The sequence below is a fragment of the Pollachius pollachius genome, assembly GCF_949987615.1.
Source record: "Pollachius pollachius genome assembly, chromosome: 1".
NCBI classification, from domain to species: Eukaryota; Metazoa; Chordata; class Actinopteri; order Gadiformes; family Gadidae; genus Pollachius; species Pollachius pollachius.
This window is the reverse complement of record NC_136934.1, coordinates 29,618,352-29,645,354: the sequence shown is the minus strand read 5'-3', so window position 1 is coordinate 29,645,354 and position 27,003 is coordinate 29,618,352. Positions and strand designations below refer to the sequence as shown.

Sequence of the window (27,003 nt, the reverse complement as noted above, 5' to 3'; positions counted from 1 at the left end):
ATAGGTCCATGGACTACACTTCATAACAACCACAAGTATGGATGCCCACAGGGACCCTTTTGCACTTCTTTGCTGAATCAGATGAATCAGTTATAAGAACTGCTTGCGACGGTTGAACATAAGCGAGAATTTATCAGGTGATGTTTATAATTGTAAGGTATAATGTATCGTAATGCAAATGTTAGAATGGGTGTTAAGTTCGCCTCTAGTGCTTGATGCAATTTCACAGTCTATCAATGAAATGGGCAGCCATTGTTGTGACATGCTCTCGGAGTACTTGGGTTGCTTACTTCCGACCGTTTTGAAGGCGGCATAAATCAGACGCGTTTGGCTCCTCGTCATCTTAAAGCGCCGCCGCCTTCTTCCGTCCCACTCGTCGCAGACGACAGACGTCACCGTCTTAGCCACCGCTAGGCTCCCATTTGTTTGTGGTCACACACTGCTTTACAAACATTGCACATTGTCCATCAGCAATTGGGAACAAAGCACTGGGATTGAAGGTAATTTGAATTACATTGTTTGGGACCGTCATCTTCTGTTACGATAGGGGATGTACAATATCTATTGCAATTTTGCAAAAAACAGCCCATAAAAAGGTCCTTAATGCAGGAAGCACTGGGAAATGGTGCAGTGCCAATGCGGTGTGTTGCTGGGGGACATGTAGGCTGGCCTCATCGACGCTTTAACTGCGGCCCATCGCTGCCTGTTGCCCGGTTACCTCCCCAGGTGAAGCCTGCTGATGGGTGCTTGTTGCCCGGGTACTTCTCCAGATAAAGCCCGATGATTGGTGCTTGTTGCCCGGATACTTCTCCAGATAAAGCTCGCTGATGGTTGCTTGTTTCCCGGGTACTTCTCCAGATGAAGCCCGCTGATGGGTGCTTGTTGTGCGGGTACTTCTCCAGATGAAGCCCGCTGATTGGTGCTTGTTGCGCGGGTACTTCTCCTGATGAAGCCCGCTGATGGGTGCTTGTTGCGCGGGTTCTTCTCCAGATGAAGCCCGCTGATGGTCTCTTGATGCGGTGGTTACATGGCAGACCACCGGGGTTGTTGACCAGGTTAACATAATTGTTTGCATATAATGAAATATGGGTCCTTGGATAAATAAGTTACTGACGTCTGTGTTAACTTTTTGTCAACTTTTTGCCAATGGTTCAATGACTAATATCTTTCAAATGCAGAGAGTGAATCTTCCTGCAGGCGTGATCAGTGTGAAGTTTGTTAAACAATATAAAAAGTGAAATATTGTCAATGAAAAATAAGTTCAAGGTTTTTATTACAAACATTTGCTTGTGTTAATACATTTCCTCTTGCTTGCTCATGTGACATGATGTCATTTATAGAAGTGTAAAAATAAAGAAAGCTACAAAGCAAACTAATACAAAGCCATCCAATAGCCATGCTTTGTCTTGTCTAAGCACCCCCCATCCCTGGTCAGGCGTGCAGCGGATCGCATGACTCCGTCCAGCCTCTGCTGACGAGGAAGGGAAAACGAAACTTAGTGTGTTGTTAGGGATTGTTTTCCTTCACGTTTTGATAGGCGATCCTTGCTGGGACAGCTGAGGCAATTTATGGTAACTGGCATCAATAGAGCAGCATAAAGTTTAGATCTGGGCAGTGTATATTAAAGTAAGAAAACATCGGACCACGTTTACCACTTGCGAAAGAAAGCAAGGAATAGACTGCTTGCTATACTCACTTTGGACCTCTCGGAGAAATTTTATCATAACCTCTTGCTTGAATATATTGGAATTGTTTCTCGTCATTTGATACACATCTTTAGTGAAACCGACGTAATAACCCTCCAACTTCTCAATGCCTCAAGAAATAGGTGAGAGAAAGCATGCAATACTCTGATATAAGACTAGCAGTGAAATATATGGACTATTTATCAATCTGATCTCTTTGGAGTCCATTGTTGGCCTATGTCCAGATTCTGAAATGGGGCCTATGAAGGGGAATAACCAAAACATACGCTTGGTATCTGGCAGATAACAACTATTTCCATCATGCATTATGGCCATCCTGATGCATGGGTCCAGTCCAGAGAACCACATTGAGGTGTTGTCGATAATTATTTGCCAGGTGTGTAAGTCCTCGTGTGACAGACGGGACCCTGCTGACTGGATCAGAAGGTGTGCAACTGGACACTATCTCCTGTTGTTGTCAGACACAGCGATACGGACATGATTGAGTGTTAAGAACTGGATCTTGTACTACACTATTGTTTTAAAACGTGACACTCTCGGATAATCAATGTAGTGTTTGCTCCACAGTGGGCCGATTCCTTTATTTAGAATCATGTGTTGTTTGGAGCATTGTAATTGTATAGTCTGATAGGTAAGCATGCATATAATGGTTCTATTTTCCTCAGATTGTCCTCCATACTAGCTTATGTCTGTTGTGACTGATGGTGTCCTTCATGGTATCCTTGTCACTGTCCACCCTCTCTGCATCGGGTTCTCTCCTTTCACTGTTATAGATCCAGATCCAGCGATTATTAGGCCAGAAATAAAACTGAATAGTCGAGGAATGAATAATTTATCTGTAGCCTTCTACCCTGGGATTATATTTCATTGTGGTAGAGGGCTTATGTCAGCCTTTTGGAGACCTCGTAACTTCATGGACACTTCTGAAGATGTTGGTCATGTTATCAAGATAACATGGCCTTAGCCCCTACATTTCTATTCATAAACTTTATGAATATGCAAAGGTTTATTGTTTTGTTTACTTGGTAGGGAGAATAGCGTTGGATCAGGTAACATTGTCTCCCAAGGCAGTGGCGAGTCAGTGACCTGCTTGAGGACAGTTTGACAGGGTGTATGCATGGTGGCTGGTGGATGACCTATTGACTGACTGAGTGACTGCCCCCTAAAGGAGATTTCCACAGTCTTGCTTCTTATCTCTTTATAACGTTACTATCATAACTGGAAACAGAGCTCTCGGGGGCAAAGAAAAGTGAAAGTAAAATGCCCTTGAAACTCAAATGGCGATGAGAATGATGTTGGTGATGATGATGATGATGGTGTTTGGATATTGGAATGTTGACTTGTATAAAACAGCCGTGGAAAGAGTTTAGGATGTTAATGATTAATGGAGGATGCAAGCAATCTTTAAAGAAGGCAAAAATCAGTGATGAATGGCCAAGAAATTGAAATGGCTTGATATCAAAGATAAAGCCGCATTATTAAAATCAATCAACAAAGTGATTATTTAAAATATGATTGATGGGTTGATTGAGTCGGAATAGTAAGTGACAGCAGGTTAACCGGAAGTTTTGATTAATGGTATAAAGCACTCAAAATATTTATATAATTTATAAAATGTCTCCAAAATAGTGTTAAAGTCCAGACGGAGCCGGCGAATCCGATGCCCGAAACCGCACATTTCTGAAACCACCCTCGGAGGTTTCAAATCTATCCGGACCTATGCGGTTTCGTGTTAGGATTTGTGTGGACGCCTGAAACGCTTGCGTTGAATTTTTTATTTGTATTCTTTTTGTAGCTTTAAATAAAGCCCCTTGATAAATTTAATTACTAACTGTACATCAAAAAGTATTTCTGCTCAATTTAAAAGGTTGAATCTCCTCGTGACTGAATGCTTGTATACAGCGCGTAGGCTGTATGTATGGAAGTAAATCTGTGCCATTGGGTTTTGAAAATAAAAACCCATTGAATTATAAGCATTGAATATTTATTAATTGAAATAACGTATCTGAATTGTTTGCCTCTGAATTTAACTCTTTACATTTTCAATAAATCATATTCACCTTTATTTTTCAATGTTAAAAAATTCAACGTTAAAAATTCAACTCAAATATTTTCAACGTCCCAAAATTCAACCCGCCAAAGTCACCATCAAAATTCAATGTACCAAATTCAGTGTTAACATCGGGGGACCCAGGAAGAGCAATCGATCCTAGATGCTAGTTCGCGGTCAAGCAAGGAGAGCGAGTGGGCGCGTCATTCTCGTTGGATACCTGACTCTCACGCGGGAGGGCTAGGCAGATTTACTTAGCCATGTCCAACGGCAACGGCAGCAATAATGGTGCTTCGGTGAGTACATTTTTCTATATATATATGCCATTAGTGTGGTTTGTTTCTGTAAGATTCAGCATTGGACAATACTACTTCTACGACCCACCGAAAAGTGTGAACCCAGGGGGCCCTGTTGCATATTTTCTGCAATATGCACGAGTTTGAAGCGTAGACAGGCATGACAAAAACATACATAAAACATAAGATCTCCCCCCAACCAATTACCTTTTTATTAAAGGTGCTTAATAAATACATTTGATTGATTTGATTAGCATTTTACAGACCCATACAATGGATAGGGCGTTTAGTACGGTCCTCCACTGTTGCTTCTTTACCCATAAAAAGCTACAGTCAGTGTTAAATTACGCTGATTTACCTTTGAGCATTTCCTATTATAGGCTATTGTGTAAAATCATTTTTAGAATTAATGTAAGTATCAAGAAAAGAAAGACCCACCGGTGGGGGGAGGTCTTATGTTTTATTTATGTTTTTGTTATAATGCACTCGTGCATGTTGCAGAAAATGTGCAACAGCGCCCCCTGGGGTCACACTTTTCGGTGGGTCGCAGAATTCAGTGTAACACCGGATCTGGCCCGCTACCGTAGTGCGACACGATAGCATAGTCTATCAAATCATGCTACACTATCAGAAGGGTATCCTATACCCGATTCTGTTCCGACTGCAGAATCACGTTATTTTACACCACTACTCACCCTATGTACACCGTAAGAATATGGGGAGCATATTTTGATGCTGGTTTATAACGTCTTTATTGAAGATTTCAGGGGTACAGTATGTGGATAGACCAATTGCCTCTATCAAATAATGCTCCCACTGCAGAATCACGTTATTGTACACCACTACTCATCCCATGTACACTGTTGATGCTGTTTTATAACGTATATATTGAAGATTTCAGGGGTACAGTATGTGCAATATATGTAATGTAAAAAAAATAGCACTTAAAGAAAAAACATGGATAATCAATTAATCTAAATAAATAACTTCAACAAGAAAAGTGTAGCAAAGTATTGTTAAAACTTGTATATATTTGTGAATGGGATTATGTATGTGTGGGTTTATATATGCAATAGCTAATAATTATTCAAAAGATCCAATAATAAAAACATTTTATTTTGAGTTACGTTATTTCCATGCATAAATATTCAGTGCTTAGAATTCAATGGGTTTTTATTTTCAAAATCTGATGGCACAGATTTACTTCCATAACTTTTATTGATTAATATTTAGGTCTATGACTGCAGCAGATTTTGAGCTGTAGATGCAGCAATTGAATTATAGACTGTTCTTATAGTCATGAGTTTTTTATCTATTGCTGGTTTACATTACATATATTTTTTTCTCCTTCTCCTAGGAAATACTGCTTAATCACCTGTTTGAAAGACTTCGTTCTCGAATGGAGCATATTCTGGGTCGCATGCCTCTGGATCTGGACAATTTAGAGTTCACTTGCACACAAGAAATTGTGTTTTTAAATGCTGCATTCTCTCAAATTGCTGTTTGTCCATCAATTGTAGATGCACTAACACAGCTATACAGTCAAATCAATTTAGAAAAAGAAAAAAGGAAGCAACATGTTTCAGTTTTGCAGTTTGAGGAAGGGCCAACTGGGCGCCAGCGAATGGTCATATCCCCAGACTACCTTCGTCAACTTCTCGAACTTAATCTGTCTGTCCCTTGTATTGCTGAACTCTTAGGGATGTCAAGAAAGACAGTTTACCGGCGCATGGCTGAGTATGATCTCTCAGTAAAGGCACTATACTGCACCATGACAGATGAAGAGCTGGACCAGTGTGTGTGTGTGTGAGAGAAATTAAATCCCGACAGCCTCACTCTGGATACCGAATGGTGAAGGGACTTCTGCAAGCCAGAGGACTGAGGGTGCAGTATAACCATGTCCGAGCGTCCATGCACCGTGTTGACACCACTGGTGTCATCTCCCGAATGGTCCATTTAGGATGTATTGCTCGACGGACCTATTCAGTTCCAGGTCCCCAGTCGTTGATTCATATCGACACAAACCATAAATTGATTCGTAATTATTTTTAAACAAATGCAAGTGAATTAAGATGTGTTTGACCTTAAGCAAAGTAAGCAACTGTTCTGTTCTTTGTGTTAATACTTTTTCATACTTGCCGAATGTACAGTTGACAAATTCTGCCTTTTACCTTTCAGCTACAACATTGTTATCTTTGGCGGCATTGATGGATTTTCCCGTAAGGTAAACACAGTTGTCAGGAAAAAGTGTACACATTTTTATAATCATTAAATAGTTGAGTCTCTCATAGGATGTAATTGCATTTGTGCTGCAGATAATGTATCTTGGTGCAGCCTCCAACAACCTAGCATCAACTACCCTGGCTTTCTTCCAACAATCTGTTGAGAAGTTTGGGTTTCCTCTCAGGTAAATGTTTACTTTAAATTTTACTTTTTTAATTTAATTTTTACAGTACAGTACAACCAGTGGAAGAAAGTAGCTAAGTCCATTTACTCAAGTGCTGTACTTAAGTACAATTTTAGTTGTACCCTGATTTTTCCTCTACTCTTTCACTTTTCTCTTCCTCACCATCTCCTATTGTGCCCTGTAATCGGTTTATGGGCCCTACATGTTTTAAATTTAATGAAGTCATGGAACATGACAGAACATATTTGAAATTTCATTGAAAGTGTGTAAGAACCTTATATAAAAACTCTGTTAGAGGGAACAAACCACTACTTTTACTGCAATACTTTTAACTACATAAATCTCAATACTAATTTTTACTGTAGTAGTTCTGAATACTTATTCAACCTGAGTACAACAGTGCCCAACACTATAATATCCCACAACAATAATTTTAGACTTGAACAGTTTGTTTTATTCAGATGCTCAACCACTCTTGTTGCCCTGTTTTAATAACCAACCAATATACTGTAATCAATAGTACAGGAACTGTATATGTTTTTGTATGTTGGTGGTGATCATGGGGTGGAAAATATGGATGTTGCACGACTCATGTTTAAAGTCCGTGGCACTGGGAGGAGCATTTTTATATCTGGGAAGAGTGTTCACAACCAAAGGTTTGTTCAACAGAATAAATAATGCTAATTAACAGCTGCCACCCCACTGATGTCACATTTGGGTACAAACACAGTATGTAACTAATTAAAGTGTATGTATAAACACAGTATAAAAGGTCACATCAGGACTATATTTAAAAAATGAATAGATTTGTTACTTGTAGAAAAAGAATCAATCAATGATGTTTCCTGTTGATTTGGGGATGCAAAAAGTTGCGTGGAAGGTCATTTTTTATATGACATTAATAGTAGTCAATTTAATAATTTTACAGGATTGAGCGGCTGTGGAGAGACCTTTGGGTAGCTGTAACCAACATTTACTACGATGCTCTCCACTACCTTGAAGAGGAGGGCTTCCTCAGCATTGACAATGCTACACACCTCTTCTGCTGCCACTTTGTGTACCTTCCATGCCTGCAGGATGACCTTCACACTTTTCGCAGTGGTTGGACATCATCCTATTAAAACAGAGAGCCAGATGAGCCCTAACCAGCTGTGGGTGCTGGGTCATGCATATCACCCGATTCCTGGCCCAGATAACACAAAGGTACGTACAAAATATGTAATTTTAATAAGTAGACTGGTCCTCGTGTTTAAGCAATTAAATTAGAATCCAAGAAGACATATGTGAAAATGTGCCCACTGTTTATCCAGATAATACTGCATGAAATTCAAAATTATTCTGTTTTTAGGGTATGGACATTCCAGAAATTGAGTGGGAAAACAGTGGACTTCCCCGTGATGATCACTCAGGCATCATTGTCCCAGAAACAGATTGCCCACTGACTGATGACCAAATGACATCTTTGAGACATGCAGTTAACCCAAGAGCTGCATCCCATTACATTGCCACTGGTACAGTTTTGTGAACAATTTCTTTCTCTGTAAAATAACTGAATTGAGATTTGCATAGAGAGACATAAACCAACTCACACTGGCTTAAATAGGCCATGTCTGTCATGTAACTGTCAGTTTTTTGTGTCGGAGCAAATCGTTGATCTCTGGACTGCCCACATTAATGAGGCCTGTTTGTTTTGTTAGCAGGCTCCAAAAGATGAAGGTCGTCATTACGTCTGGACTGTGGAATGATCTTGATGTGGAGCGGGGAAAAAACAACATTTCAAACCATCTCCCAGGCCCTCTTGACTTACCTCATTTCAACAGTTGTGATAACTTGCCATGCAAATCAAATAACATTTATAAAAGGTGAAAATAATGTAAATATTTTGATTTTTATTAACACCTTTGTTAACCCTTATTAACAATTAACACAATTTTAAACTGGCTTCTTTTTTGCACTCTCTAATTTATAGATGAAGGCTGTTGAAACATTTAACAGTTTACGTCCACTCTTTTTTTAAAAGCCAAATTGTGTAAAACCTAATGGATGTTGTCAAAGCTTTGATGTGAACACTGATTTAGGAGAAACTGTACATACTTTGTGTGCGCTGAATAAAACAATTCCAGATTTACTACACAGCCTAGGCTCTGTAAACAGGCATGTTGCTAGCTATGGTGGGCCCCTGTTTACATACCAGTTTACAGAGCCTAGGCTGTGTAGTAACACTGGATATAACAGAGGAAGATCTATTGCATTTTTTGTGTTTGCCAGTGGTCATAAAATTAGGAAAAGTAATAATTATAAAGCAAAAAAATGATGTCAACCATTTATTTATAGATGTTATGCTTCAAACGGGGTCAAACTGACTTTCTGACTGTCAAACTTATCTGTTTGACAGTCTAACCATAGGGCTCAACATTCAATATTTCCAACAGCCATATTACAACGTGAAACGTAACTATCTGAAATGTTAAAACAAAACTCAAAAAAGCATAACTGGTGGACAATGTAACATCCAAAATCTAATAATATCTTTTTGCCCAAAATTTAACAACTTTACATTATAGAGGGAGTCAATAATTGGAAAAATTATTAAGCTAATGCCTTCAATGTAGAGAGTAGTATCATACACAAACCCTATAATGTAATACAAAGAAAAAGGTCAAATTTAAAAAAGGCTGTAAGTATCAGCAAATATTAAAGGGATAATCCAAAAGCTCCTTGTGAAAGCTTTTGGTCACATCAGACCAAATCCTGTTTGGCATGATGAAATGCTGGCCAGAACATCAGTTTTGAAAGATGTATAATCTTTGTAATGCCCTGGCACCCGCAAGGCCTGAAAGCAGGTGGAGGCTGTGGGGTATCTGCCAGTGACTAATTCTACAGAGAGGCTCCTTGGAAGGATCTCCCATCCAGTCCAAAATTTGACCAGATCAGTCAATTCGGTTGGTGTTGCTATGGAGGAGATTAAACAATGAAATTCACCAAAAATATATAAATGAGCTCAAAACAGAAAAAGAAAAATAATTCACCTAAATGTGAAGTAAATACTAAACATTTATGTAGCCAAATAACATTTTAATAGTACTTTCAAATGCATTGTGTAAACCTACCATGATCAATGTACTGGACAACAAACGACGTGACACTATGTACAAGTGTCCGTTAGTATTGTCCATTGCTGAATCTTACAGAAACAAACCACCCTAATGGCATATATATATATAGAAAAATGTACTCACCGAAGCACCATTATTGCTGCCGTTGGACATGGCTAAGTAAATCTGCGTAGCCCTCCCGCGTGAGAGTCAGGTATCCAACGAGAATGACGCGCCCACTCGCTCTCCTTGCCGCGATCTAGCATCTAGGATCGATTGCTCTTCCGTGCGTCCCCAGATGTTAACACTGAATTTGGTACATTGAATTTTAGTGGTGACTTTGGCGGGTTGAATTTTGGGACGTTGAAAATATTTGAGTTGATTTTTTTTAACGTTGAATTTTTTAACATTGAAAAATAAAGGTGAATATGATTTATTGAAAATGTAGAGTTCAATTCAGAGGCAAACAATTCAGATACGTTATTTCAATGCATAAATATTCAGTGCTTATAATTCAATGGGTTTTTATTTTCAAAACCTGATGGGACAGATTTACTTCCATAGTATGTGCACAGGCTTGATGCGCTCCACTTTTTTCTGTGGAGAACCAGCGCCTTGAATATTTACTACAGCGTTTCTACAGCTCGATCAGTTTCGCAATGACTCCTTCTGTACGGAGATATTCCTGAACCGCATAAAACTAAACCATTGTTTTCGCCCGTTTCGGCTCCGTGTGGACGGGGCCTTAATCTTTCCCCGGACGTTAACAGATTTCCGATTAGTTGTCCCACGTTTTGATGGTAGCCTACTAGCTCCAGTAACAACATCTTTGCCTACTGTTTTTTTTTAAGCTTTATTTTACCCAATAAATACCCATCAATATTCAGGGGTCCCCATCTCTGATTGTTGCGCAATACCGATATACATTTTGCAGTAGGCCTATAACATTACAATATTTCATGGATGCAAGCCAAGACATGTTTAGCCAACATGATCACACACACACACACACACACACACACACACTTAACAATTTTTATAATCCGATATGCTATAATATTGTAAAGCAACACTGACATAGGAGGCTGCATTGGCTAAAGTTGTTTGGATGCACGTTGATAACAAGGAGAGGCAAAGTTGTGCATTACAATGCAAACACGACAATAATTGGCACCAATCTGGCGCACTAGAAGAGTAATTAACTGTAATAATAAATAAATAATAAATGCCAGGTATAGCCTATACCAGGCCTATTCGACTAGCGGCCCGCGGGCCGGATACGGCCCGTTTGAAAAAATTTCTGGCCCGCGAGACTGCCAGTAAATAACAGTGATGAAAATTATTACAAAATATATAAAAAAAAAATTTTAAAAATTAAAATATTTAATTTTTTTTTTTTTTTTTTAATTTTCTTAAAATTATTACATCAACAACGGCTCTGATCTGGATCTAACCGGATCTAACTCATAAATATCTATGTCACGCACGTGAACTAGGCGTGTGATGCGTAGCCAATCACGCAGCCAAATGCAGCCAATCGCACCAATCACAGCGCTGCTCTGCAGTTGCCGCGCTGCTCTGCAGTTGCCTGAGCTCATGGGTGACAGGGTTCGGCACCAGCATGGCGCTCTCTAAACCGAAGAAACGGAAAATTGACTCGGAAAACCGCCAGTTCCAGAGCGAATGGACGGACAAATATTTATTTATTTTGCCTGCCGTGACCAGTACGGAACCGGTCTGTTTACTGTGCAACGAATGCATGTCTGTGATGAAAGAATACAACTTGAAGCGGCACTACAAGTCAAACCACGGCTCGTTTTCGGCTCGTTTCCCGGAGGGCTCGGATGAACGGCGAAGCAAAATACAGTGTCTGCTAACATCATTTCAACACGGTCAGGCCGCCCTTGGTCGCTTTTGCACAGAGCAGGAGAGGGCTATGATAGCATCCCTTCGTGTAGCCTGGACACTAACCAGACAGAAGAGGCCTTTTACCGAGGCGGAGACGGTTAAAGATTGTATGCTGGCTGTCATTGACGAAGTGGTTGTTGATGAAAAAGTGCGGGAAAGCGTCACCTCATCCATTAAAAAAGTGCCTCTCTCGGATACATCAACTCTTCGCAGAGTGGAATTACTCGCAAAGGATGTATCAAGGCAGCTTTTGGATAACCTAAAAAAAACTGATGTTATGAGCATCGCTGTGGATGAATCAACCGACTGTACTGACATGGCTCAGCTATGCATTTATGTCAGATTTCATGATGGAGTGCGCTTTAGAGAAGAACCTGTGGGGCTTATTCCGATGGAGGGACACACCACAGGTGAGGCGATATTTCAAAAGATTGTCGCATTTTTTGACGAGCGTGAACTGGATTTACAGAAAGTTTGCCTTTTGGTCACCGATGGCGCTCCAGCAATGATTGGTAGATTACAAGGGCTGACAGCGAGGCTATCAACCATAGCTCCACACATGCAGTTTTTACACTGCATCGTTCATCAGTCTGTGTTGTGTGCAAAGTTGAGCGGTGATCTGAAAAACACCATGGACACTGTCATGAATATTGTGAATTTCATCCGCTCAACCTCCAGCCTACAACACCGCCTTTTCCGTATGATGCTTGCCGACATGTTTGCGGAACACAAGGACATGCTTGTTCATAACGATGTCAGGTGGCTTAGCAAGGGGAATGTTTTGGACCGTTTCTGTGAGCTCCACCAGGAGATTGTGTCTTTCCTTCGCGTGTGTAAACACAAACGGGCAGCAAACCTCCTGGAGCGCATGCTGGATGAACAGTTCATGGCAGAAGTGTACTTTCTGTGTGACATTTTCAAACACTTGAACACCCTGAATCTTGAACTGCAGGGACGAGAAAAGTCTATTGCTGATTTGGTTGAGAGGCTTTGTGCTTTCAAAACAAAGCTAACCATTTTCACAACAGACTTATCAGCAACAGGACTGCTGCACTTTCCAAGACTGCGTGGATTCATGAACACAGCACCGGAGGCAGGGATAACGCCCGTCATGACAGATTTCATGACAAAACTGACTGAGAACTTTACTGAGAGATTCAAAGGGTTCAACATTCCCATTGAGGTATTGCACTTTGCTCGTGACCCCTTTTCTATCAAACCTGAGGCAGACTTTTGTGCAAAAGTAAAAGAGGTAATGTCTTCTATTGATGAGAGCATCTTTCAGTTGGAAATGGTTGATGTGCAATCCTCCTTTGCTTCAAAACAGTACTTGCAGTCTGAGGGTGCAGAGAGCTTTTAGTCTAACCATGTGAACCAATACCAGTACCCCACAATGAGGAAAGTGGCCTTGCTAATACTGACAATGTTTGGGTCCACTTATACATGCGAGTCAAGTTTTTCACATATGAATGCCATAAAAACAAGGGCACGTTGCTCCATGACCAATGAAAAGTTGCACGAGTGTCTGAGGATTGCCCTGACTACATATGAGCCAAACTATGTTGAAATAGCAAGGTCAAGGCAGTGCAATTTTTCACATTAACCTGAAAAGGCTCAGAATGACAGCAGTGTGATGCTAATGGTAATGTCTTCTATGACAGCATCTCTCAGACTTAAAGGGGACATATTATACCACCAGGTGTGAGTGTGATTAGCCTTACAAGCCGTTTCTAAAATCTGCCCCATGTGACATCACTAGGGGGCGTGTCCACCTAGATCTGTGCTGGATAGATGAGCAACATTTACTTCAGTCCACTGGGTAGGCTGGTAGACTGATCTATCCAGCACTAAACATTATCAAACTAACAGTTTGATAATGTTAGGTTTTTTCCAAGGGAAGGATAAAAGCATCAAAAGAGGTGAAAACCATTATAAGTTGGGGCATGTGGAGAGTTTCAGTTATGCCGATGGGGAGATTGTCGGCCTTGTCCATGCCAGTCGCAGGGAGAGTGACGGCACATACGAGACATGTAGTCTTTCTCATTGTGTTTTCTCTACAGCCTTTAACTGAACAATTGCACAATAAACCGTCAAACTCTTGACATGAAAAATTATCATTTAAATCCACAAACAACATATGTGTAATCCGGGGCATACAAAGACTTGGACCAGAAGATGGAGAGAGTTAATTTCTCTCCATTGAAACCCATTCATATTTTTCGATCTCATAGGTCCCATGGGCTCTACCGGAAATGCCGTGACTTCGCCACTCTATTGCTCCCGTGACCGAAAATTGTTAATTAAATGTTTAAGTAGCATATACTACACGTGAACACTCCTAAAATAAACAAGATAACTTTTTGCTGGGATTTATTTGTTTTTATTAGGGGTTTCTTTGTTTTTATTAGCGGACATTTTGCGATGAAAACAATATCGAGTTTGAGATGTCAATCATGGGATATTGCCCAATATCCCGAGATAGCGAACCAATCAAATTGCGCCATCTTGGGAAGTTCACGTGTAGCATATACTAACTATATATCTATGTATTTATCTATGTATCTGTATAATCTGCTGAACACTCTCTTACTAGTCTCTACTCTCAAGGGTCTCAATGCGGCTTTGGTCTGTGTCTCCCGAATGTGACGTCATGCAATGCATTCTGGGGGAAATGAGAATAAATAGCAAACCACTAAAATAGTACCTACTTTTTCATATTACATTCCGATTTGTGATACCTAATGACATTAAATACAATGGATAAGTTTAAATCTTTATTACCAACAAGCAAATTGCACAAATTCGTTGGAAAACGTACCCTGCCACACAGCCTTTAAAACCGTCTCATTGTGCTAGTTTAACTGATGATGCTGGTTCTGCCTGCTATTTGTGTCTGTAAACCTGGTTCATGCATCATGCCACCCCTCTTTCTGTTTTCATTGCTTTTCAGGTGCTGTCAAAAGGTTGCAATCATCACCTGGCTTGCCAAATCACTAGAAACGTGGCTGCATTGCTGAATTTACCGGCGCACAGGAGCTGCATAGTTATCACAGAGGGCCCCCCTATTCACTCCACCCCTGCGATATGAGCAGAGGTAGAGGAGGGCCTTCCAAAGAACAATACAGTAGACCTCTGCCGGCCCACCTCAAGGCCAAGCAATATTCCTCCTGGACTGATCCATCCACCCCTCACCCAAGGGCCCCGCCTCCTTTGCAGGTCCCACGTACCAATGGCTTATCCTGCTCCGGTTACCCTGTAGGACCCTTCCGATCTCCAGAACATTCTCGTTTTTCTTTGACCCCACCCGTGCCCTACAACAATCAAGTCTCCTCTGTGAAAGTAGGGGACCCTACTGCATCATTTAATCAGAACCTGAGGTCCGGACCTGAACCCAACAGCTTTCTGTACCTTCAGGCAAAATTCCTAAGGGGACAAAGCTCCGAGGCACCACAGTTTAGAGGCAGCCCCAGGCAACAAGGCTGGACACCTAACAGGGCACCTTTCGCCTCCCACCAGCCAGTGTATGGTCGATACCCCCGCAGCAGTCCTCGAGGGAGGGGCAACAACCGTTGGAACCAGGGATTTACTAACTTCTCTGTTGACGGAGCCCCCAGAACACCCTCAGCTTCTCAATCCTGGAACCACAACCAGACCCACACTGCTGCCTATAGCCAGCACTCCAACAGACACTGGGGCTCCCAATCAGACGCTCTAGCTGAAGGTTTCCAGGATCTTTCCCTTCACAACGACCGGTCGAATACAAGTTTGTGCAGTTTTTATAGCACATCCCTGTCGGGCACCTCAATCAGCAAAAGCTGTACTAAAGTTAATCTCACTGTTTCGTCAGACATCCAGGAGTTGCTCCTTAGCGCATTAGCTGCACTGAGTCCCAGTGAGAGCATCGCCGCAAGACCCCTGGCCAAAAGGCTTAAGCTGCCCAAGAAGATAGTCAACTCTGTTCTTTACTCTCTGGAGGGTTTAGGAAAAGTGTTCAAAAAGGGAACAACCCCTCCACTGTGGTCGCTATACAGAGAACTCGGTGGAGAGCAGGTCCTTGTAAACGACAAGCGGGGAGGCCATCTCGCCCAGCAGTGGAATTGTTCGGAACATTCTCCTCAACCAACAATTCAACTTGAACAAAATGTAGAGACCGTAGAAGCCCTTGAAGAACCAGAAGAACGCTGTTCTGTCAGAGAAGACTGCTCTGACGCAGAATCCACTTCTTCCTGCTGCTCCTCATTCGAGTCCTCTGACTCTGACCATAACAACACTCCCACTGTCAGCTCCTCTCTCCAGGAAGTGCATCTTCCAGCGATGGCCAACCAAAAGGACCAAATCTTCCGATACCTTCTTCAGAACCCCGATGCGTCAGCTCTTGTCATCGCCAAGAATGTGGGCCTCAGAAACGCCCAGCAGATCAACTCCACCCTGCACAACATGGAGAAGCAGGGCGAGCTCAAAAAGAACAGCGAGGTCAACCCGCCCACCTGGGAGCTGTCCAACCGCCGCCGGGAGAAGATGGAGAGGAGCCTCAAGGCCTTGCAGTGCGCCCCCCCGGCCGAGCAGCTCATGGAGGTGGGAGACGCAGCGGGCAACGGAGCCGGCACGGCCACGTTACTTCCTCCTCCTGCACAAGGCCTCAAACCCAGTCCGTTCCAGGAGAGCTGGCAGCCTCTCCAGGGCATGAAGGAGGAGGCAGGGAGGCTTGCCATCGGCAGCGCAGGTTTTCCCCCGGCTGAGGACCAGTCTATGGGCCGGCCCCCAGCCGTCGGTGTGAAGCCGGACCCGGAGCAAGAGAGGCCCCCTGCTCCCTCGGCGGCCCAACCCTTCCACCCTCGGGACGACGAGGCCAACGGGGAGCAGTGGGCCACCGACGAGATTCCAGAGTTCCTCAACGCTATCCGGCGGCAGACCGACGCCCACAAGCGCACCGGAGACGGCGCCGACAACATGGGGACGGTGGCGGTTTCACTGGCTGCCCCACCGCCCCAGAACCAGTGGGCCAAGCTGCAGGAGGTGCGGCTCAAGAACCCGGTGAGCGGCCTCATGGAGTACGCCCAGTACCTCGGCCAGTCCTGTGAGTTTGTGCTCCTTGACCAATCAGGTCCCTCGCACGACCCTAGGTGAGTCGCGTCTTGCGTTTGTGGCGATTCATTGTTCAGCTGGTGTGAATGAATATATTCTTGAAATTGTTTACATTTGCTATGCTGTGACTCATTAAGAATTGGAAACCCATTTGAAGTCTTATTTTGGTCTTATTTTATTGTTGTACATTTTCATATTGGCGAAGTTTAGGATGGGAGACACTAAAGGGTTGTGGGTTCTCCCCCTCCGCCCACTCCTAGGTTCCGCATGCAGGTGATTCTGGATGGACGGTCGTTCCCTGTCGCCGAGGCGTCCAGCAAGAAGGTGGCCAAGAAGGACGCGGCGGCCGCCACCCTGCGCTGCCTGATCGGGGAGGGGCAGGGCGGGGCGGGCACCGGGGAGGACCGCACGCCGGCACCCCTGGACCAGGTCATGGACCCCGTCCCCAACACTACCGTGAGGAACCCCCATCCGATTCCAGAAAGGCCATAGGGACCTGAAAGAAATAGGGACCTGAGTTACTGATGTTGCACATGTCTCCTTCCTGTTGTCTCCAAGGCGCCGGTCGGGGGCATGGACGAGGCGTTTGGGACGGTGGGCGAGGAAGGGACAGGGTTGGTAGAGGGCCCTCGCCAGCCCCTGTCCCGCTCTCTCCCGGGCGGGAAGAACCCGGTGTCGGTGCTGATGGAGTTCAGCCAGCGCACCGGAAGCTCCATCGAGTTCATCAACACCGGCCAGGAAGGCCCGCCGCATGACCCACGGTACTGCTTCCTAGGGCTGTAACGATATGCGTATCGAAACCGAAATCGCGAAACTCAAAGCCACAAACCTGTCTTGCGGTGTGAGATGGCAGAAGCGCGACACGCCCTTTCTAACTCCCATTATCCTTCCAGTCCAGATCCAGCCACGTGATATGAGCTGTTAGTGCCAGGGTTTCCATTGTCCGGTAATGGAACAATTAAATGTCAGACAAAATTGTATCTCTCCGGTCAAATTGTCAGATTGAAATTTGCTAATAATCTGTCTAAAAAATAGTCTGCTGACACCGCTCCTCTTATCGATGCCGTAAGTCTGCGACAAGATGCCCTTGATGTGATGACAGCGCTCCGTGGCTACGGAGGATTGCATTTCCCTACAGCCTGTGAAGTCCTCATATGCGATATGAACAGCATTTATCGAGAGTGGGCCAAACGCTCAAAAATAGCCTGTGTGATCTCTGTCTCTAGTGTTTTGTGTGCTTTGACAGGCAGTTGGTCTGCTTATAGGTCGGAATGAAGCGGCCTCCGATTATTGACAGGCTGGGTACTTCATTCTACCGGACTCGTTCGTTTCTTCACTAAACACACACACACACACGCTAAGGCTCGCTCTCCTCGCTCGTCCACTCACTCGCTGACGTCACTCGCACACACACACACGCTACTCGTAACACTGTCTGGTTATTGCGAATCAGACATTCATGTTTTTTCTTATTTATTTGAAAGTTAGGCTTCTAAACATGTTGCATACTATACAGCCTGATTATGTCATTATTTAAGCTACATAGCCTAATAAGAAGCGATAATAGGATATTTGACCGAAAACGAAACCTATGAAGGTCACTTTGACCGGCACCGTTTTTTCTAGCGGGAACTCTGGTTAGTGCTACCAAACTATTCAAATTACTATTATTTATTTGACATTAATATTTTCAAATACGTAAGCCTAAACCACAAAACTAGTTGAGGGTTTTTGCCTACCTGCAAGCATCCTCCAACTGCAATCTTTGGTTATTTATTTATTCCTTTTGCTATACTTTAATAGTATTCTTTCTGTTCAAATCTGTTCAGTGTTCCAAATTATTTGTTATTAAATGTTCAATTAAGTTAATTGTTATTTAAGTGTTTAAATAAAATGCTTTTTAAATTTAAAAAAGCGTTTTTTAAAGGCTTTTTTTAAAAAGCATTTAAAAAAAAAAAGCAGGGGTTTCAAAAAGCTGTTGAAACCCCTGCTCCTAGCCGTGCTCTACTGAGCACGGTCTGTTGTTGCCCTTATCTGGTGCTCCAGGTTCATGTACCGAGTGAAGGTCGGGGAGAGCCTGTGTGCCGAGGCCTCCGCCCCAAGTAAGAAGGCGGCCCGCCAGCTCGCCGCAGAGGAGGCTGTAAAGGAGCTGATGGCAGACGGGAGGCTGCAGCTCAACAAGGTCAGGAGGTTCAGAGGCCCACTCAGCAGCACATTCTAATAAGCATAGACATTGTGTTATTGCTTTACTTTAGAACGGTTTGGTGCCAGGGTTCCAGACTAACCTTTTTCACTAGGGTAACTGTGGCCCCTAACTAAAAAATGTTTGGGCCACAACCAGAAGTTTTAGGGGCACACACCATAAATCAACATGCCAATGTGATTTTCCAATTTCTTTCACTCCATTACTAATAAATATTTTGATAATAGATGCAGAAATTACAATGTGTGGTTTCATATTCAGTGTCACATTTTATTGTGATTCTCATCCATACCAACTGTTTCCACTTGTGCGCGCATGCGTTCGACGAGCACACTGCGCCTCCTCTTTGCCCGCTCGCCTCTCCATTGAGAATGCATTAGCAAGCGCGACAAACGCCTCCCGTGTGAAGAGCCCTTCATGGCACATGAAGTCCTGACCGGGTTCGGTACCCGACGGGTGACCCGCACAATTTGGATGAAACGGGTGAAAAACAATGTACTGTGTCGGACACGATTGCGGGTCAGACGCCTGAACAGCTGAACTTGTTGAGTCTGTTGCACCGACGTATCAATGGTACCAACTGTTTGCAATATTTGTGCACTGCGTGTGCGCAAAGGATTGGGAAAAGCCCAGCCTCCACGCCCCTCGCCTCCCCCAGCGTCTAACGTCCCTCCCTCTGTCCTCAGCCCCAGTTGCCGCTGGGCTCCGGGGACAGCGAGGAGGGCGGCTCCGGGTCGACCTGCCCCTCGCTGCCCCCCCTGACGGCGGACGAACTGCGGGCGGCCCACGAGGCCGGGGTGGGCGACCTCATCAACCACCTCAACAATAACGCCGTGTCCGGGCTGCTGGAGTACGCCCGGGCCCGCGGCTTCGCTGCCGAGATCCGCCTGGTGGGCCAGACCGGGCCGCCCCACGAGCCCAAGTAGGGACACCAGCTACACCTCATGTGAAAGATAAACGTGGAGCATAAACGGGGGACTCGGCTCATGGCCGAGTGATGAGACGTGAGTGATGTGACGTGCATGCGAGGCATCTGACAGCCCTGTGCTCCCCCCCCTCAGGTTCACCTACCAGGCCAAGCTGGGCGGCCGCTGGTTCCCCCCGGTCTGCGCGTCCAATAAGAAGCAGGGCAAGCAGGAGGCAGCAGACGCTGCTCTGAGGGTTCTGATCGGTGAGGCGGAGAGGGCGGCCCGCACGGGGGAGCTGATACCTGCAGAGGTAACCGCTCTGTCTCACGACGCTGTTCACCTTGTTCCCTCCTCTGAAACCTAGAGGTTATTCAATTATGACATGGATTTAATGTATGTGCTGTGGCACACAGTACTTTCCAAGCATGGTAATCGCCTCTTTTTTTTTTCTCATTTCGACCGTTTCCCCCCCTTCCCTTCTGTTCGTCTGTCCGTCCATCTGTCCGTCCAGCTCCCTGTCAGTGGCAGCACGTTGCATGACCAGATCGCCATGTTGAGCCACCAGCGCTTCAACGCGCTGACCACGCGCATCCAGCACAGCCTCTTGGGCCGCAAGATTCTGGCCACCATCGTGATGCGGCGCGGGGAGGGGCTGGGCACGGTCGTCAGCCTGGGCACTGGTATAACACCGCCGCGCCGTTCTTTATAGCACAGTGAGGAGGAGAAGGTGACTGTGGGAAGAAGGTCGTTGTTAAAAAGCACATGTGAACACACTGTGTGTGGCGCGGTGTTGGGTGTGTCGCCTGCTGCTGGGACACAAATACGCCGGTGGAGAGACAGTCGGGAACAGAGCTGGGTCACCTCCTGTATTAGTAGAGCCTGTGGGTTTACCCTTGACATTGGTCGTCTCTTATGTGTGACGGTGTGTGTTTGGTCTGTCTGTGTGTGTCTGTGTAAATGTGTGTGTGTGTGCATGTTTTTTTTTTCTCTTCTTTCCATCAGGGAATCGGTGTGTTAAAGGCGAGGAGCTGAGCCTTAAAGGGGACACGGTTAATGACTGCCACGCCGAAATCATTTCCAGAAGGGGATTTCTTCGGTATAAATAGCCTCTTTTTAGCTCATTCTTTGAGCTCATCTATCAGCCACCCCCCTCCCTCCTCCCCACCGACCCTGCCCCACTGTTCTAAAAATGTCCCTACTCGGCTGTCAGTGGCAATCTGCGGGACATTTTAACGAGTCTAACCGGACCTTATCCTGGCTGCTGCTCCCAGCTTCCTGTACAGCGAGCTGCTCAAGTACCATGAGGGAGACGAGGGCAGCATCTTCGAGGCGGCCGAGGAGAACCGACTGAGGGTCAAATCTGACATCACCTTTCACCTCTACATCAGGTGAGTGTGTCAGCTGTCCATCACTCTTCTTTTCACCTCTCTCTCACTCCGACATGTCTTTCTCTCAAATTCAAATCCATTCAAATTCTCTCTCACTCTCTCTCCCCTGGCTTGTTCTCTCCTGACTGCCTGTCTCTCTCCAGCTCTCTCCTTCGTTCAGTAGGTCCTCTATGACCTGTAGCTCAGACCATGGTCATGTGTGACTGTTTGTTTATTTCTTCAGAAGTGAATGTAAAACGCCTGTACTTTAGTTTAATCTGGTTCCTTCTCTCTCTCCCCCTCCTCCCCTCTCTCTCTCCCCAAGCACGGCGCCCTGTGGGGACGGGGCCCTGTTCGACAAGTCCTGCAGTGAGACGGGGGACGAGGTGGAGGGCCACCAGCCTCTGTTTGAGAACTCCAAGCAGGGCAAGCTCCGCACCAAAGTGGAGAATGGTACACACGCACATTCGCACAAACACACCATCACTCGCTGTACACACACACACACACGCACACCATCCCAGACACACACCATCACACACCATCACACTAGAGCTGTAATCGGGCCTTAAAAGTTAGCGCCGACCCGGTCCGAGCCATCGAACCCGAATGAACTCGTTTTTTTGTAAAGCCCGATCCCGTTTACAGCCCGACATATTCAAATATGCACGCACACAGCAAATTAACAAATTAAATCAAAATAAAATCTAAACCAATACCAAATCTACCGCATACCTAAGATAGGTATTTGGCAATAACAACATACAACGAAAAATTACATAAAATTAAGATTAGATCTAAGACTAACAAAAAAGGGACTTGCTTGCGGCTGCCTCTCCACAACCACCAATACTAACATTAAATGGCCAATGCGCCTGATAAACATTAGTCTTTCTTAAAAAATAAAATTCTAATTCTAAATGAAGATGGGTATTTGGCATAAATAACAAATAATAATAACGAAATTAAGATAAAGGCTCCGCAGGATTTGCTTCGCCATTTCTCTCCACAATCCGGCCTCACGCGACGGTGAACAGCAGCTGAAATTTAATAAAATAATGCAAACATTAGCCTATGTAGGCTACTCTGTCTTCCGCTGCAGGCATGGGTTTTGATGCTGTAACAAATAATGTGATAGCAGGTTGTTAGGCACTCGTGGCAGGTGTTGAACAGCTTCGATCAGCATGCCTTATCATTGATGAATTCCCTCTTTTGCTGTCGTACTTTAACAGAACGCCACATTTTTTGCATTTCACCTTTTCCACGCCTCAGACTTTGCTTTCTGTGATGGTGCAACCAAAACGTAATCGCCAGAGGCCAGCCTTTGATTAACCTCCTCAGCATCCATTTCCATCTTTCTCGCGCTAATAAAAATGCATCACCTGACCGCTCATTTACCGCGCAAGCCCAAGCCCGTGTAAAATGACACAAAATCACACACATCATCACACACACCATCACATGCACGCACGCACACCATCAGACACGAGCATACACCGTCAGACACGTGCGGGCGTACACCATCAGACACGCACGGGCGTACACGTCACACACCATCACAAGCACACCAACGGGACCTGAACACGAGTGCGGGCGCATTGTAATCAGTCCCCCACGTGCGTGACTCCGCTCCAGGCCGCCTGAATCTTATTCAGAATACATTTTTCTACTCTACCCCCTCTCGTCATCATGCCCCTGATGATGTGTGTTTGTGTGCCCTGCCCCAGGCGAGGGCACCATCCCAGTGGAGTCCAGCGCCATCGTGCCCACCTGGGACGGCATCCAGCACGGGGAGCGCCTCCGCACCATGAGCTGCAGCGACAAGATCCTGCGCTGGAACGTAGTGGGCCTGCAGGGGGCGCTACTCAGCCACTTCCTGCACCCCATCTACCTCAAGTCCATCACACTAGGTCACTACTGTGGGGACTCCTCCAGGGACAGCCCCATTGGGTCATCTTATCATTAAATGTAGAGCAGGGGTTCACAACCTCTAGTCATCTGACATATTACTTTGTCATATTACTTCTTATTTTTTTATATACTTCTTAAAAGGTCACACAAAGGTCGTGTGTGTGTGTGTGTATATGCAAACAACTTCTGACACACAACTTGTGTGTCAGATTTAAGAATGGGGTCATGGGCTAAATAGCTCAGGAAGCAACTAAAGCGTGTTAGCATATTGGATAATGTGTGTGTGTAATTTTTTTTAGGTTCTCATTGTCAGTGACTCAGTGTTTGCTATTAGCGATCCTTTGGCTAATTACTGATGCAACGTTTGTGCCGCCTCATCCACCAGGCTATCTGTACAGCCACGGCCACCTGACCCGGGCCGTGTGCTGCCGGCTGGCCAGGGACGGGGAGGGCTTTTCCAAGAGTCTTCCTTCTCCCTTCAGACTCAACCACCCCGAGGTACAGACGCAGGCTAGCTACCATCATTCTCTCTTAAAAAACGTGTGTGTGTGTGTGTGTGTGTGTGTGTGTGTGTGTGTGTGTGTGTGTCTCTGTGTGTGGTTGGTTGGTTGGTTGGTTGGTTGGTTCTTTGGCAAGGACTAAAATGTTTCATTAAAGCACAGATGAAAGATTGCCGGAAGCTGTACCAGTGATGTTTGAGAAACGGACGTCAGTACTACTGTTGCGGTGGTAGAATAACCTTTATTAGTGCTTGATATCTTTCACGTCAACATATGGTTAGTATTGGGATGAAAGAACAGACTGAGGCCATAAGCCATCTCATTGGGGCCCTGAGCCATCTCACTGGGGCCCTGAGCCATCTCACTAGGGCCCTGAGCCATCTCACTGGGGCCCTGAGGCCATCACACTGGGGCGTCATGTGAGGGGGCCCACTGACTCACCGCGGGCACCCAGGCGCAACCCTGACGATCTCCCTGCTCACCCCCCGGTGGGCCGGCTCTCTGCTGCAGGTTGGCCGGGTGAGTGTGTACGACTCCACGCGGCACACGGGGAAGACCAAGGAGTCCAGTGTGAACTGGAGCTTCCCGGACCAGCTGAGCGTGGAGGTGTTGGACGGGACCAAGGGGATACTGGATGGGTACGGAGCGCGCCTGAACCCTAAGAATGTCCCTAGTGTCAGGGAAACTGGTCCACTAATACATGACAATTGTTATCAAAGGGGTTTAACACTAAGAATGAGTTACCAAAGCCTTAGTGTTGGGGAAGCTGGTCCACTAATGCATGACTATTGTTATCAAGAGGGTTTAACCGTTTTCTCTCCCCCTTTTCAAATTGTATAGGACCCGATGTCAGATGCAGAAATAGTGCAATAATCAGGAGGACTCCTATTTATTGCACTTTTGCTGCATCTGACATTAGGTCCTGACGTTGCTTGTTTCTAATATGTGTGATGAAGGTAAGCAAATACAATTCTGCAGAGAAATTCTGGACAGATTCCCCCTCTCGTTCCTCACCCCCTCCACGTGGTGGTAGAGCCCTAGCCCTGCTGTAACCAGTCCCCCATCTCTCTCCCGCTCTCCCTCCCTCCTCAGGCCGAGAGACGACGTGTCCCGGGTGTCCAAGTCCAATCTATTCCGCCAGTTCCGCCTGGTGTGCGAGCTGTGCGGCCGGCAGGACCTGCTCTCACTGCCCTCCTACTCCCAGGCCAAGGTGTCGGCACTGACCTTCCAGCTGGCCAAGCAGAACTTCTTCCAGGCCCTCCATGTCCACGGCTATGGGGCGTGGATTGGCAAGCCGCTGGAGGAGAAGAGCTTTGAGTCGGCAGAGTCGGTGTTCATCCTAGGGGGAGGCGGGCCCGCCGTGGTCTATGGGGGAACCACCACCACCAACAACAACAGCAGCAGTAACAACAACAGCAGCAGTAACAACAACGGAGGGATGTCTGAGATAAAGCTAGAACAGGCATAAGGGGTGAGGAGGAGGAGAACATGAGGAGGCGGTGTCTGAGAAGGTGGTGACAGGAGAGAGCTGGACGGATGGTGGAGGAGAGAAGTTAAACTGGCCCGCCTTGTCAGTTGATGGTGTATAGTCTCAATAAGTGGCATTGGGGATGGCAGTCTGGGTGTTGGGTTTACAGAGGTGAAGCCACATGACAGGTGGTGTAAGAGCAATAGGATAGCTAATCAAAAAACAAAGCCTGTTGAATCCACCAACTTCTGGGCTGTATTGTGTGTCAGTTACACCTCAGATTGATTTAATGAGTCAAAAGGCCAAGTCTACATGTACAGAGGAAGCATGCTGATGGCCACTTCGTCTCATTTAACATGATGATTAACTGGAGCTTCTCACGCCCTTCATGTGTGGAGCGTTGGTGTGTGGTGCGTCGGTTCAGACTGTGCCCTCCACCCTGCCTACCCGCCGATCAACCAGCTCTGTACAACTAGCCCCCATGCAATCATATATCTGTATGACTACTATCGTACTGTGTGTGCCCCGCTCCCTCCATTGGTCGACGTGCCCCTCCCAACCACACCTCACATTCTCCTGCTCTCTGGAGCCAGGGTCCATAGCACCGTGAGCGAGTCGCTCTGTTTTCTGTGTTTGCGTCCATTTTATTTCCCCCTTCGTATCGGAAGGTTTGTGCCGTTTCTTTGGTCCCCGTGTTCTGGTTGTTCTGCCCTGTCAGATTGTATTTCTAAATGTTTTACGTGTGTGTGTGTGACGCTACCAGACAAAAGATTAACACTCGCTTGTTACGCTCTGATTTGACGAGTTCACAACGAACACATGGCACAGCAAAGTAGCTTTATTAGTCGTGTTTTATTTTTTTTTAACAGTTAAGTGGATGATGCGATATATACATCATTTACATACAAATACATGAACACACAGATGTATATGCAACGAGGGACAGTTGGTCCTGCATATATGTCTGTGTGTGTATGTATATGTATATATTTAATGTATATATTTTGTAAATCTTGAAATTGATTTTTCTATTTTCTTTTAAAATGTTTAATAATCACAATGGAACAGCTGTTTTTACAAATTGAGTGTACAAAGTTTCAAAATAAAAAGAAATACAACCATGTTCAAATGAGCAATGTATTCATGCAGATTCCTTCTCATCAGATGAGGTTTCATCTTATGAATGGCTGTGAAACGGAGCCTATTCTAGAGCCAGTACCACCAAACATGCATTAATCAGAACAGTTTGTCTCGGTATGCACAAAGCAAGCCTGCTCTGCCATCCAACTCATCCAACTTTTTTTATTTTTTGCTATTTGTCATTTGTTGGGATAAGGGTCTATGTTTGCCCATGTATGCATATTTTTTTGTTGTGAAGTGCGGAGTGACATTTAGCCAGTATACTCTCAGTACTCTATACCATAGGTCGATGGTTCTCTTCGTTGAGCTGAGATCAATTTTGAAGACATCTGCACTACCAACGCAAACCAGCAGGTGCTGCTGTGTGAGCACCTAGTGTCGGTGTCGGCCTCACTATTGTAGACTGCACTATCTTAGCCCCTCTAAATACGTTACAATGATACAATGGGGTGGGTTAATGGAAAACCTGTTTGTACTATTTGTCGCAAGCAAAGTTAATTAGTGAGCACTGTGGGACTAGGAAGGATCATTGTTGCATTTTTAATTGCCTCCGAATGTTTTGTTTTGTGTGTTTGTACGTGTGCGGGGCGAGAGGATGTGTTAGAGAATGTGAGCCGAAATGTGTGCAAGAGCGTGTGGGCCAACCTCAATCAACATCTCTTGACTTGTCAGTTGGATTCATTCTGTCAATCAATCACTCTGATCCAATCGCGCATCTTTAGAAAGGAGGTGGGTGGGACTAATGGTCCAGGGAAAAGGGAAAAGTGTGATGGAGAGAATGCCGGAGGAGTCAAACAAAGGGAGATTGGGACTGTGAGGGGAAGTAGCGTGAAATATTAGTTCAGACCAAAGAGCTTAAAGCAAATCGAAGCTTTTCGATTGAAATAAATGAGCGAAGGGAAGGGGGAGCCCGTGCAAAGGCGGGCCGGGTGGAGGCGGTGTGTCGCGGAAATATACCC

The 27,003-nt window shown here is 45.2% G+C and overlaps 1 protein-coding gene across 7 annotated transcripts; it reads left to right on the top strand.

The window, feature by feature from the left end:
- The first annotated feature begins 21 nt into the window (after positions 1-21).
- adar (adenosine deaminase RNA specific) lies at positions 22-26,019 on the top strand. 7 transcript variants are annotated; one of them, XM_079755950.1, is made up of 20 exons: positions 1,851-4,052; positions 5,410-6,276; positions 6,368-6,459; positions 7,388-7,662; positions 7,808-7,970; positions 8,160-8,321; positions 14,413-16,585; positions 16,808-17,003; positions 17,106-17,308; positions 18,594-18,729; positions 19,437-19,672; positions 19,812-19,968; positions 20,170-20,338; positions 20,661-20,754; positions 20,930-21,046; positions 21,351-21,478; positions 22,753-22,935; positions 23,322-23,434; positions 23,947-24,074; positions 24,529-26,019. In XM_079755950.1, the coding sequence occupies exons 7-20, from the start codon at positions 14,547-14,549 to the stop codon at positions 24,902-24,904; spliced, it is 4,275 nt and encodes a 1,424-aa protein (XP_079612076.1). In that variant the 5' UTR covers positions 1,851-4,052; positions 5,410-6,276; positions 6,368-6,459; positions 7,388-7,662; positions 7,808-7,970; positions 8,160-8,321; positions 14,413-14,546; the 3' UTR covers positions 24,905-26,019. The 7 variants fall into 7 exon arrangements, with proteins under 7 accessions (XP_079612081.1, XP_079612078.1, XP_079612075.1 ...); XM_079755951.1 differs by lacking the exon at positions 1,851-4,052 and having other exon boundaries at positions 4,812-6,276; positions 8,157-8,321; XM_079755955.1 differs by lacking the exons at positions 1,851-4,052; positions 5,410-6,276; positions 6,368-6,459; ... (1 more) ...; positions 7,808-7,970; positions 8,160-8,321 and adding an exon at positions 22-137.
- Positions 26,020-27,003: the final 984 nt, after the last annotated feature.

What these genes read in the sequence shown, in the direction of transcription:
- adar (XM_079755955.1), top strand. Translation starts at nt 14,547, where the DNA reads ATGAGCAGAGGTAGAGGAGGGCCTTCCAAAGAACAATACAGTAGACCT. An exon ending in ACCTTTCACCTCTACATCAG is followed by an intron (nt 21,047 to 21,350) that starts GTGAGTGTGTCA and finishes TCTCTCCCCAAG; the next exon opens with CACGGCGCCCTGTGGGGACG. An exon ending in TCAGACTCAACCACCCCGAG is followed by an intron (nt 23,435 to 23,946) that starts GTACAGACGCAG and finishes TCTCTGCTGCAG; the next exon opens with GTTGGCCGGGTGAGTGTGTA.